Genomic DNA, 14,720 nt, shown 5'->3' with positions numbered 1-14,720 from the left:
GAACAGGCCCTTCAGCCCTCCAAGCCTGTACCGGTCATGATACCCCCCTTGGCCAAAACCCTCAGCACTTCCTTGTGCCGTATCCCTCTGTACCCATCCTATCCATGTATTTGTCAAGATGCCTTTTGAACGCCGTTAATGTATCTGCTTCCACAACCTCCCCTGGCAACGCATTCCAGGCACTCACCACCCTCTGTGTAAAAAACCTGCCTCACACATCTCCTCTAAACTTTGCCGCAAGGACCTTAAACCTGTGCCCCCTGGTGACAGACCCCTCCACCCTGGGAAAGAGTGTCTGCCCATCCACTCTATCCATGCCTATCATAATCTTGTAGACCTCTATCAGGGCACCCCCTCAACCCCCGCCGTCCTAATAAAAACAATCTGAGTCTATTCAACCTCTCCGCATTACTAACACCCTCCAGACCAGGCAACATCCTGGTCAACCTCCTCTGCACCCTTTCCAAAGCCTCCACATCCTTCTGGTAGTGTGGTGACCAGAGTTGTGCGCAATATTCCAAGTGCGGCCTTACCAATGTTCTATATAACTGTAGCATGACTTGCCAGTTTTTATACTCAATGCCCCGTCCAATGAAGGCAAGCATTCCGTATGCTTTCCTGACCACCTTGTCCACTGATGTTGCCAGGTCTCTCTGACTTCCTATATTCCTAAGAGTTTTGCCATTTACAGTATATTTCCCCTCTATGTTAGACCTACCATTCAAATAAGCATCCTGGGATATTCCACTAATTAGCTACAGTCCATGAAAGACCTTCAGCATCTCTCCATTAGAGAGAGAGACAGTAGTTTATACACGTTTGATGGGGGCGATGTGAGGAAGCGGACCTCCCTCAACCCCCACAGCTTTCACACCGTTAACCTGAAGATGGTTATGATGAAGTGTCTGTGCTGGATTCTCAATGGTTAATGTTGTTTTGCAAAATCTATTACTATGTAGTTGTATTTCCCAACAGCTGCCTTTATTTCATTTTATAATTAAAAAAAGAACTTGTTGTCTCTGCCTATTAACTAACCTTACTGAAATGTGTTAAATGCTTGGTTAACTGCTTATGCTTTTTTTTCTTGTGTGAGTGGGCGCTCACACACGTTCTGTAGCTTGGAGTTCACAGTTGTTAATTATAGCTGGATTATTTTAGCAAAAGCTTATCAGCCTCAGTTTATTTTTTGCTTGTTCACACGGGGAGTTCGGAACAAAATGCGAAGAAAGAGTTGTGGCTCTTGAACCGGAAGATCCACACCAGGCCCTGGATCAAACGGCTATCGCGAGGACCCCGAACAGGTTCCCATTACCACTGATGCCGCAGGAGGACATTGCATTGGGGTGTTGACATCATAGTATCAGAGCAAAACTCACTTCCAATTGCGGTTTTCCGTGTCAATATGTGGAACAGAATGAAGCAGTTGGATTGTGATTTAAATGGGATGAGAGGTTGTGTGCCAGCTCAGCAAAATAAAGCCTCCCCCACATCCCCAGTTATGTTGGACTGTGTTTACAAACACTAACATCGCATGATTTATCGCTGTCATTTGAATATTTTAAGATGCAGGGAACGTGGGCTCCAATCAAAACGGCCATTTTGGCTCGAGCACCACAGAGAAATGGCCAATCCAATGGTATTTTGAAACAAAGGCCCATTCTTCACCTGCTTCACCCAGGGTGTTTTGAAGGGGGTGGGGGGGGGGGGGGGAGTGGGGATGTGTGGAGGTTTCGGAAGGATAATGGGTGGGATCTGCATTGGAGACAAATAGAGCTAGAAGTTCGGAACTGATAATTTATCAAATTGTGGTCAACTTGCACTAATTTTAGTTACCAGCTAGAAAGGGGCTTAAAGGTTTCAGGAACCTGAACCGAGGTCACTTTTGGGAATAAATAAGATGATTAAGTCGGCAGGATTGCCACTGTAACAGCAATTGTCAACATTTACCATTGGCCCACACAAAATAAAAATTGGTCCGTTTCAACGTTGCTTACTGGTTCCACATGGAGAGGTGCACGCTGCATGTACGTAGAGTTGACAGACACAGTCATATCGTTGTAGGAAGTAGCCAGAGAGATGTGCTCCCTCTGTCGCTGGATTGTCTCCATTCGGCCGATGATGCCACAGTGTGTCTGCCTCCTGATTTAACTGAACGGGCCAGAAAAATAAACAAAAGCCCTTGTTCCCTTTCGCAGCCCTGCGTACACAGGGTCAGAACCTGAATTATAAAAACTGCATTCATGTTGAATATTGATGAATGGAAGCCAGTCGTCAAGTTATTAAAGCACTGCCTAATACTGTACTCTCATTTGTTCAATTTTCTATGAAATCAATAGATCATTTCATCCATCGTAATGATGCCCTTTAGTCAGACTCTGTATTTCCATATCTTGCAGATGTTTATTTATATTGTGACTTAATGATCTTGTTCTGATGGGTTTCTTTTGTGCGATTTACTTTAATCTTAATCAAAACTGCATATTGCAAAGCTCCAATGATAATTAATGATGGTGTTTCCCGTTCCCATTTTTACATATTTCTTTGGTAAATATAAAACTGTTATATAGTTGTTAATTTGTTTGGGACCCTGAATATTTATAATGTTTTTCCCTCTCTTTTCAATCTTCTCCTGGTGCCTGCTTAACTCAAAGTTGAATGAAATATATGCACTGAAGACGCCTCAGGAACACCCAAGATGGCTGCCAAGAGGAAAGGTGGCCTGAAGCTTAATGCTATCTGTGCCAAGCTGAGCCGGCAGGTTGGCTACGACAGTGGGACGGAACAGACCGAGCCAGACCACAAACTCCAGGAGAACGACAGTGCCGATGGGCTGCGCCATGGTGACCAGGAGGGGGACACTGACTCCCCCGACGGACTCCAGGACATCCAGAAGTTGGAGGAGGACAAGAAAAGGCGGGAAGCAATAGAAAAATGGGTGAACGGGGAATACATGGACGAACACGGGGACCGCAATGAAGAAAGGGTGATAAAGGCTGGCGACGGGGAGTACGCCCCCCCGGAAGGGGTGTACATGCTGCAGCCCAAAGGCTGCAGTGATGAGGAGGATAATGATGGCGCTCAAGGATCGCTGGATGGGAGTTACGTGGACGACAAAGATTCCGAGGAGGTGGGACCGAAAGAGGAAGGCTACAATTCGTCCAGTGAGGCCAGTATGAGACAAGCGAGCATTGCGTCTTCAGGTGAGCCACACTTTCCCGAACTGACAATCATACTTTCTTCTCTCGCTCTTCAGGCTTTTTTGAAAATATTTTTCAATGAGGGGGCATTTTTAGCTTAACTTGCCACTCGAAAATAAAAGTAAGAAAAATCCCAGTTGTACACTAAAAAAAAAAACCCACAATAAATATATCTCCTCTTGTTATTGTGAGAAACATTACTATTTCAGTTCTGACAGGAAATGCAATCGAAACTGAGGCGAAAAGCGGCAGTTTGCAATGAGATAGATAATGTGCTTCTTTAAGAAGGATTTAAGTGATTAAAAACTACACCGAGAATTAGTTGCTAATTTTTAGTAGAACTTGTTCCACATGCAAAGTCCAAAGTAAGTGTTGATGTTTTATATTTCCTGTTGCAATGTTCTTCATACGGTGTCAATGCATGTTGTTGGCAGAGCAGGGATCGAGGGGCCGAGTGGCAGATTCCTGCTCCTAACTCGTATTTCCATGCGTGCTTTCAGCCATTTAACATTGAATGGTCCATCCCAGAGATTTAAAGATTTATAAGGGGATCAGGGGTTATGGAGAGAAGGCTGGAGAATGGGGATGAGAAAATATCAGCCATGGTTTTAAAAAAAATATTTTTATTGAAGCATTTGCAAAATTTTTGTAACAATAACAAACAAAACAATAATAACATAAACATCAACATGGTAAACTAGACATTTCCCACCCGACCCCTTCTGTACATCTCTTAACCATATTGCACGTACCCGCTCCCCCTCCTCCCTCCCCCTTCAGAATTCTGCTTCTGCTGACATATTAATTTTCCCCGAGAAAGTTGAATGGGGGAGCAGGCTCGATGGGCAGAGTGGCCTAATTCTGCTCCTATGTCTTATGGTCTTAAGTAAGATTTTGTGGGGTTTGAGCTCTGAGATTCATCAATAATAATAATCATCTTTATTAATGTGCCAGGCAGGCTGACATTAACACTGCAATGAAGTTACTGCGAAAAGCCCCTAGTCGCCACACTCTGGCGCCTGTTCGGGTACACAGAGGGAGAATTCAGAATGTCCAATTCACCTAACAAGCACGTCTTTCGGGACTTGTGGGAGGAAACCGGAGCACCCGGAGGAAACCCACGCAGACACGGGGAGAACGTGCAGACTCCGCACAGACAGTGACCCAAGCCAGGAATCGAACCTGGGACCCTGGCACTGTGAAGCAACAGTGCTAACCACTGTGCTACCCTGCCGCCCTGAGGTGATGACTGCGGTTGAACCGCAGTAGTGCCCCAATGCGCAGGATCCTAAGCTCCGACTCTTGCTTACGTGAGTGGGATGTGTCAATACAGGAGGGAGGCAGTGCACATTCCGGGTTACAAGTGGAAAATATTTCCCTGGCTCTTTCAGTACCTTGGTCTGGAGACTCACAGGCTGGCGATAAGTTTCTGCATTTACCACACATTCCACTGACCGACGAAATAAACCCGGTGAGGTGTTGTCACTAACAAGCCATTTTCGGTTCCATCTTTCCCTCAAAGATTCGGACTTGAAAGCTTAATTATCAAAACTATAATTAGCACGCATGGTTCACGGCTCTCAGATCGGATTTCCTTCTGAATGTCAAATCGCACAACAATTAAGGATCACATCAGAACAAAAACAATGTGCAGCTTGAGCGTGAGGCTCCGCGATGGGCCTCCCTTCAAAGGACAAATTCCGTTTCAGTCACCATTTGACTGACAAAGAGAGGTGGGAATCACGCAGGCCGAATTGCGATTGTTTGTCATTTGCATTGCTTCAAATATAGCCAAGGTCTGGCTGCCTTTCATGGAGGAATTTGTAGACTATAAGTGCAAAGATTAGGGTACTTCATTTAATACTCTCCAGTGACACTCTCTCTTGAACTGGCTTCTGATATAGAAATATGGAATTCTGTGAAACCCAGGGCAGGGGATGACATCATTGGGAAGAAATATGATAAGGTCAATACATTTTTACACTATTTTTAAAGTAAGATTATCTGACACTCTGTCAGAACAAATTATTCTTACTGAATTCAAGCCTTATGTAGCCATGAGACTAGCAAAACCTCATGTCCCCTCAACCTGTGTTCCCAGGCCGCGTGAACAGAGCTTCAGTTATTTTGGAAAACTGTTTGGCCAACACACCCAGCAGTGCGGGCGCGGGAGGTTTTATAAAACGCCATATTTAGATGATAAACATGACACACTCAAAAATATAAGTAGTCCTCCAAGACGCTGCTCCCTGTCAGCATTGCCGACGGCAGAAAAAAATATATCTTCTTTTCTGCTGCATTGCCCATTTGATTCGCTTACCTGTGACACAGTTCCTCGGTGGAATTACCTGTTATGCTACCTGAAAATAGAAGTGAGGTATGCCCAGTGTCTTGGGTGTCCACACAATCTCCCTGACCAACCAACCTATTTGGCTCCTCCTGTTCCAAACCAGAGCCACGCAATTCCGAGCACTGCGAAATGATAACGTTACCGAGCCCCTAACCTAGCCATCCACCCTGTGCAAAGTATGCTTTCAGTTGCCATTCTTTAAGAACTAAGGTGAAGATGTGGGAAACTGAATTTAACCCCACTGCAAACACGAGGATCATTGGACCAGGCGAAGGCCATTCAGTCCCTCGAATTTGTTCCACCGTTCAATTAGATCACGGCTGCCCTGGGTTTTAGTTTAATCCCTCTGCTCTGGTTTTGTACGATTATTGGATGCCAAGGATTAGAGATTTATTTACAAAATGCAGCATTACAAACGTCTGCCTCCTCGCCGCCACCAAGTGTCCCAGCGATCTCCCCTAATAAATGCTCGCAGTACTCAATGAAACAATGGCCTTCACCCTAACCTAACAAAAGACCTAATAACCTCAGTTTTGACATTTTTAATTGACCCAATCTTTTTGGGTGAAAGATTTCCATATTTCCATTATCCTTTGAGTGACGAATCCGCTACTCACTTAATGTTACTAAGGCTGGGATTCTCCCTTCTGGGGGCTATGTCCCCACACCGGCGGGAAAACTGGCACCAACGACTCCGGCATCAACGGCCCCCCCCAAGGTGAGGAATTTTCACCTTTCTAGGGGGCTAGGTTGACGCCGGAGGGTTTGGCGCTGCTCTAGCTGGCGCCGAAGGGACGGCGCGAGTTCCCGCATGCGCGGAACGGCCGGCGTATTCTCACACATGCGTGGAGGGTCTCTTCTCCGTGCCGGTCCCCGGGCAATATGGCGGAGCCCGACAGGGACCCGGCGCGGAAGGAAGAAGTGTCCCCACGGAACAGGCCCGCCCGCAGATCGGTGGGCCCCGATCGCGGGCCAGGCCACCGTGGGGGCCCCGTCTGGGTCAGATCCCCCGCGCCCCTCCCCCCCCCAAGGACCGCCCACGCATACTCACCTGCCATGTCCAGCCGTGTGGGACCTGCGTAACCCACGCCAGCGGGACTGGCCAAAAATGGACGGCCGCTCAGCCCATTGGGGCCCGGAGAATCGCCGGGGGGGGGTCCAACCAGCATGACGGCGATACCGCCCCATGGTTCTATGGTTCTATCAAGGAACTACAGGATTGTTGTAGAAACCCAGCTGGCCCACAATGGTCCTCTGGAGAAGACAAGCTGTCGGCCTTCCCCAGTCTAGCCCATAAATGACTCCAGACTCTCAGCAGTGTGGCTCATTCTCAATCTCCCTCTGACATAGCCCAGCAAGCCACACAGTTGTATCAAGATGGACAATAACAGCTGGTCTTACCACACTGCCCTGAGGTTAGAAGAATGAGAGGCGACCTCCTTCAGACAAACAGAGAATTCATCCGGGACTCGAAAGGGTAGATACAGGGAGGCTGTTTCCCCTTGGCTGGAGGGTCTGGAACCCGGAACACAGTTTCAGAATAAGGGGTAGGCCATTAAGGACTGGATGAGGAGGAATTTCTTCAGTCAAAGAAGTGGTGAATCTTTGGAATTCTCTATCCCAGAGGCTCTGGAAGCTCAGTCACTGAGTATCAGAGGTTGATGGATTTCTAGGCAGGAATGACATTAAGGAATACAGGGATAGCCCTGGGAAGATGGCATTGAGGTAGCGGATCAAGCATGATCTAGTTAAAGGGCAGAGCAGCTCTGAAGGGCCGAATGGCCTCCGTGTTCCTATCCTGTGAATTAATTTAACAAAGGGCGGTTGGAGTGTATTGTTGCAATGTCTCCTTTGTATCTGATTTGGACATTGCGTTTCATGGTGGGTGTTTCGCTGAATAATAAAGCCACTTGGCCTAGCCTGACAGAGAACCGGAATTACAACCTTTTCCCAAGATTTCTTTACAGATTGCCTATCCCTCACCATCAGAGTGGATAGTGCCACATCCGTGCCTTGAAGGAATGTTTTGACTCTCAATGACGTGGTTCCTCTATCTAAATGAAAGCTAGTTTGTGTGTTGGTGGATGTGAAACATTCTCAAGGTGGCAATATAACCGTGTTTTGAATTGTAATAATATGAAGTCATGAGTTAGATTCAAGGGTCGGGATTCTCCAACCCCGCGCCGGGTCGGAGGATCCCCGGGGGAAAGCCACAATCGCGCCCCGAAGCTGGCTTACCTATTCTCCAGCACCGATTCTCATCAAGGCCCCCCCCCCCCCCCCCCCCCGCGATTCTCCGAGCCCTGACGGGCCGAGTGGCCACTGGGTTTGGCCGAGTCCCGCCGGCGTGGGTTACTCAGGTCCCACACGGCGGGACCTGGTGTGTCTGCAGCGGCCGTCCCGGAGCGGGGGCGGGCGGAACCGACCCCCGGGGGGGGCCTCCACGGTGGCCTGGCCCGCGATCGGAGGCCTACCAATCGGCGGGCGGGTTGGTTCCATGTTCCTCCACACTGGGCCCCTGTAGGGCTCCGCCATATTGCCCAGGGGCCGGTGCGGAGACAGGAACCCACACGCATGTGCGGAATCACGCCGGCCGTTCTGCACATGCGCGGAATCACGCCGGCCGTTCAGCACATGCGCGGAATCACGCCAGCCGTAGTGAATATGCGCGAACTCACGCCGGCCGTTCTGCACATGCGCGGAATCGCGCCGGCCGTTCTGCACATGCGCGGAATCACGCCAGCCGTAGTGAATATGCGCGAACTCACGCTGGCCGTTTCGCACCAGCAGGAGCTGCGGGGACCACTCCGGCACCGACCTGGCCCTCTAGGAAGGGGAGCATTCCTCAGTATCAGGGACCGCAGACGCCGGAGTGGTTCGCACCGCTTTTCATGCTGGCGTCAGAACTTGGCCGTGGGATTGGAGAATCCCGGCCAGGGTGTTTTAAAATATATTTAGAGTACCCAATTAATTTTTTCCAATTAAGGGGCAATTTAGCGTGGCCAATCCATCTACCCTGCACATCTTTGGGTTGTGGGGGTGAAACCCACGCAAACACGGGGAGAATGGGCAAACTCCACACGGACAGTGACCCAGAGCCGGGATTGAACCTGGGACCTCGGCGCCGTGAGGCAGCAGTGCTAACCACTGCGCCGCTGTGCTGTCCCGATTCAAGGGGTTTTATTGAGAATGTGCTCTCACCAGAGTGGAACATTGTTCACAGAATACTTATCACAAGTTTGGCAGCACATCCAGTAGTTAAACTGTTGAAAGTACGCTGATGGCCAGTGACAGCTGTCAGCTTCAATACTGAGTCCATAAGACATAGGAGCAGAATTAGGCCACTTGGCCCATTCAATCATGGCTGATATTTTCTCATCCCCATTCTCCTGCCCTCTCCCCATTACCCCTGATCACCCGTTTCTCTCCCCCACCCTCCTGGTTGCTCCTTCCAAGCCAAAACTGCCAGCATTTCAAAATACCTGCCAGTAAAATCTTCTGCACACCTGGGAAGGGGTTTGGTGAATCAGACCAGTTTCGGGGTTGGTGGGTGTGATTCAGTGGCCATGTCGCACCCGATTTGGTGTTGGGACGAGGCGGTTGAACCTCGCGAGAGGCCCGCGGTGCACCACTTCTGGACTTTGCTCTCGCTGGGCGAGCTCCAGGCGCGCATATTTAAATGAGCAATTGGTGTATTCATTGTGAAATCCAACTGGCAGTGGTGTGACCAGAAGTCCCACGAGTTGCGGGGTTGGGGGAGGGGGGGGGGGGGGGGCGCGGAAAATCCCCTCCAGCGTGGAGGTGACCCGCCTTCAGCCGCTGGTGGGATGGTCTCACCCCGTTGCTGTCAACGGGCTTTCTCCTTGTTTGCACCCTCCGCTGCTAGGGAACGCACGGTGTGGGGGAGGGGGGGGGGGGTGGGGGGTTGGAGGGGAGAGGGGGGGGGGGGTTCGCCGACGGCGGAACCAGAAGATGTCGGCGGGAACAGCCGGCTCCCGTATCCTGACAGGACCTTTCGCAAGCACTGGGAACCCCTTACAGCCGGTGTGATCAATGTTGTAATGGAGGAAACATGACAGCTATTTTGTGCAGAGCAAGATCCCAGAAAGAGCAGCGTGTCGGTGACCAGTTAATCTGCTTTTTGTGATATTAATTGAGGGATAAATATTCACCGGGGCAGTGGGGATAACTCTCTGGCATTACTTCATGTTTACATCCCCCTGAACTAGTTGCCAGTGGACATTACTGAGGCTGTAAATTAAGTGGCGTGCTTATTTTTTCATTCTTTGAACACCTTTGTTTATCGATAATGACAATATTGGAGGCGAGGGGAAACGCCCACCCGTGACCATGCAGGCGGTAATGGCAGGTCATGTGACAACATACCCGCTCAGAACTTGTGGCCCGAGTGGTCCATAACGCGCAGAGGAACGTTTAGCCCACACTGGGCACGAACACAGTGACGATTCATTCTTCAGTTACAGCAGAGAGTGAAACAGCAGCCGGCCGTCTGCTCCGCACGCTGGCTCCCCGCCTGTTCTTACACTGCCGCTGTTGACTGACTGAGCCAGCCCAATTCATTTCAGATTCCTAAAAAACCCCGGTGATCTCCCGCACCCATGAACCAAAACTACAAGAGGGAAACAACACGGATCAATTCAGTTCCGTTTTTAGTCATTGCTGGGGTTTCGAGAACAATATCGAATGGAAAGCCCCCAAAATGTGTCCTTATAAAATGGGTTGGTCAATAAAAAAGTCTGGCCAGTGAGGAGGGAAGATGACTTTGTACATATTAAGTGGTGCTATGAGCAGAGTACATTTTTGAAAACTTTGTTTAATGTACTGCGAAGCCATTGACTAGAACATTTAGCGAAATTGATTTTCCTGACATTGATGAACTCCCTTTATTTTGCCCCTGTATTAATTACTTTTTACAAATTAATTTAGTAGTCGTAAAACTTAAGAGCTGTGCAGAATGTTCCTGCAATGTTTAACCCTTCGATTTCCCTCTTTCCCCCCTCCCCCCTCCACCTCCCCCTCCACCAGGGGAAACGGCGACTCTCCACGACTATGCAGCATCAACCATGAATGAATTTCTGGGAATGTTTGGTTACGATGACCAAAATGTCAGGGATGAACTGGCGAAGAAAATCAGTTTCGACAAGTTGAACGCCACTACCTCAGAGACCTTCCCGGCGGCCCCCCTGAGTGAGGACAGCCTTGCCAGGCGGGTTCGCATCTCCAAGTACGAGGAGTGCATTCGGAAGCTCAAGGCCGGGGAGAACCTGCCGCGCGTGCTCCCGGCCGCCAAAGCCGAGGATTCGGGCTCGCGGCCAGGCCTGGGGAAGGACGCCCTCCTGCCAATCGGCCAGTTTTCCGGGCAGGAAGCGGCCCTGCGACGTGAGGTCAAGCCCGCCGTCCCCTCTGGCTCCGCGGTCCTGGCGCAGCCGGGCCTCACCTCCCGGGCCTCAAAATACGACTACTTCATCCAGAAGTTGAAGACAGGCGGCAGTATCCGGCCCCAGAACGGCAACACCTACAAGAGGCCCTCGAAGTACGACCTGGAAAATGTGAAGTACCTGCACCTCTTCAAGCCGGGCGAAGGGGACCCGGACATGGGCGGGGCCATCGCCTTCAAAACTGGGAAGGTGGGCCGCCCGTCCAAGTACGACATCAAAAACATCCAGAGGCTGGCCATGGTGAAAGCTCCAACAAACACGGCCGCCACCCCGCTCTCCAGTACCCCCTGCACGCCCACGCCCAGCACCGAATCCACCGCCTCTGTCGGCTTCGGCAGCACCGAGCTCCTGAAGTCCAGTTTTTCCAAGACGGACTCCATTACCACGGGAACCGTGTCAACGGTCAAGTAAGGTTTATTATTTACCTGATCTGTTCAAATGCAGAGAGTTACAGCTTTTGGGTGGTTGTGAGCTCTGTCGCGATTCGGATTGTTTCTGTTTATGTCCTAACCCCAAACTGATGGATCAGTTCCCGTTGTCGTAGTCACACGGAGAACATGGATTGTGCTGCCTCACCAAAGGCTGGATGGAGGTGAATTGCAAAACTGCATTTAAATGGGAGCTAGGCAGATGTACGAGGGAGGAAGGATTCAGGGGGCAGGTCATTCGGTCGAGATGAGGTAAATAGTTGGGGGAGTCTGGTGTGAGAGTGTGTTCCCAGTGAGCCCAAATGTTTACGTTGTAAATTCAATTGAAAAATATTGAATTTCCTTGAAATTCTTCAGAGAAAAGATGCTTGACAGCATTCAAAGTGAGGGATGGCAATTAGAGATCGGCGCGGGCAAATGAATTTGGATGGCGGGCTTTTGTCTGGTACTTTAGCAGAGGTGATAAACCCAATTAAGTTAAAACATCATTAAAATAATGGGCAAAGGGGAATGTCATGTGAGTGATTTACTGCTCATCAGTTAGCAGCAGCCAGTGCTGTATTTGAAGATTCTGTGCACCTTGAGCCCAGCCTGTCAGGTGTAACATAGCTGCAGGAAAGTCACATAAATAGCAAGGATTGTAAATAAGGGTGCACACTAATAAATTGTAGGGCATCAGTGTGTCTGCGTAACTGTGAAAAATAATTTCAATCATACTGTATTCAAAATGAATGAGCCTATTATGTTGAAAATTGGTTTTCATCTCAAAGCACAGGGTCCATTTTATTTTGAGCAGGAAAATGTTCTCTGATTACATTAATAATGATTGTAACCTTTTATATATACACATACTGCAACCTCACACACACACACACTGCACCCTCACACACACACACACATACTGCAACCTCACACACACACACACATACTGCAACCTCACACACACACACACATACTGCAACCTCACACACACACACACATACTGCACCTTCACACACACACACATACTGCAACCTCACACACACACACACATACTGCAACCTCACACACACACACACACACATACTGCAACCTCACACACACACACACACTGCACCTTCACACACACACACATACTGCACCTTCACACACACACACTGCACCTTCACACACACACACACATACTGCAACCTCACACACACACACACACATACTGCACCTTCACACACACACACACATACTGCACCTTCACACACACACACACACAGCAACCTCACACACACACACACATACTGCAACCTCACACACACACACACATACTGCACCTTCACACACACACACACATACTGCACCTTCACACACACACACACATACTGCACCTTCACACACACACACACACTGCACCTTCACACACACACACACACTGCACCTTCACACACACACACACACTGCACCTTCACACACACACACACACTGCAACCTCACACACACACACATACTGCACCTTCACACACACACACTGCACCTTCACACACACACACACACTGCAACCTCACACACACACACATACTGCACCTTCACACACACACACTGCACCTTCACACACACACACACACACACACTGCACCTTCACACACACACACATACTGCAACCTCACACACACACACATACTGCACCTTCACACACACTGCACCTTCACACACACACACATACTGCAACCTCACACACACACACACACTGCACCTTCACACACACACACATACTGCAACCTCACACACACACACACACACTGCACCTTCACACACACACACACATACTGCACCTTCACACACACACACACATACTGCACCTTCACACACACACACACATACTGCACCTTCACACACACACACACATACTGCACCTTCACACACACACATACTGCAACCTCACACACACACACATACTGCAACCTCACACACACACACATACTGCAACCTCACACACACACACACACACTGCACCTTCACACACACACACACATACTGCACCTTCACACACACACACACATACTGCACCTTCACACACACACACACACACTGCACCTTCACACACACACACATACTGCACCTTCACACACACTGCAACCTTCACACACTGCAACCTCACACACACACACATACTGCACCTTCACACACACTGCACCTTCACACACACACACATACTGCACCTTCACACACACACACACATACTGCACCTTCACACACACACATTGCACCTTCACACACACACACACACACTGCAACCTCACACACACACACACACATACTGCAACCTCACACACACACACACATACTGCAACCTCACACACACACACACACACACACTGCACCTTCACACACACACTGCACCTTCACACACACACTGCACCTTCACACACACACACACACACTGCACCTTCACACACACACACACACACACACTGCACCTTCACACACACACTGCACCTTCACACACACACTGCACCTTCACACACACACACACACACTGCACCTTCACACACACACACACACACACACTGCAACCTCACACACACACACTGCAACCTCACACACACACACACACTGCACCTTCACACACACACACACACACTGCAACCTCACACACACACACACACACACACACTGCAACCTCACACACACACACACACACACACACACTGCACCTTCACACACACACACACACACACTGCAACCTCACACACACACACATACTGCACCTTCACACACACACACACACACTGCACCTTCACACACACACACACACTGCAACCTCACACACACACATACTGCAACCTCACACACACACACACACACACTGCAACCTCACACACACATACTGCAACCTCACACACACACACACTGCAACCTCACACACACACACACACACTGCAACCTCACACACACACACACATACTGCAACCTCACACACACACACACATACTGCAACCTCACACACATACTGCAACCTCACACACATACTGCAACCTCACACACACACACACACTGCAACCTCACACACACACTGCAACCTCACACACACACACACTGCAACCTCACACACACACACACACTGCAACCTCACACACACACACACTGCAACCTCACACACATACTGCAACCTCACACACACTGCAACCTCACACACACACACACTGCAACCTCACACACACACACACTGCAACCTCACACACACACACACACTGCAACCTCACACACACACACACACACATACTGCAACCTCACACACACTGCAACCTCACACACA

General features: G+C 49.4%; 1 protein-coding gene across 9 annotated transcripts in view; it reads left to right on the top strand.

The window, feature by feature from the left end:
- casz1 (castor zinc finger 1) overlaps positions 1 to 14,720 on the top strand; it is a 507,648-nt gene that overhangs the window by 369,831 nt on the left and 123,097 nt on the right. For 8 of the 9 annotated variants that reach the window (XM_038773686.1, XM_038773693.1, XM_038773691.1 and 5 more), the window contains 2 exons: positions 2,652 to 3,200; positions 10,594 to 11,413. In XM_038773686.1, coding sequence (XP_038629614.1) covers positions 2,696 to 3,200; positions 10,594 to 11,413 — 1,325 coding nt within the window. In that variant the 5' untranslated portion in view covers positions 2,652 to 2,695. The remainder of the gene's footprint in view (positions 1 to 2,651; positions 3,201 to 10,593; positions 11,414 to 14,720) is intronic. The other variant, XM_038773688.1, reaches the window with a different exon arrangement.

The sequence above is a fragment of the Scyliorhinus canicula genome, chromosome 16 (genome assembly GCF_902713615.1).
Source record: "Scyliorhinus canicula chromosome 16, sScyCan1.1, whole genome shotgun sequence".
Taxonomy (NCBI): domain Eukaryota; kingdom Metazoa; phylum Chordata; class Chondrichthyes; order Carcharhiniformes; family Scyliorhinidae; genus Scyliorhinus; species Scyliorhinus canicula.
Note: the sequence above shows the minus strand (reverse complement) of the source record. Positions and strands in the feature narration are given on the sequence as shown.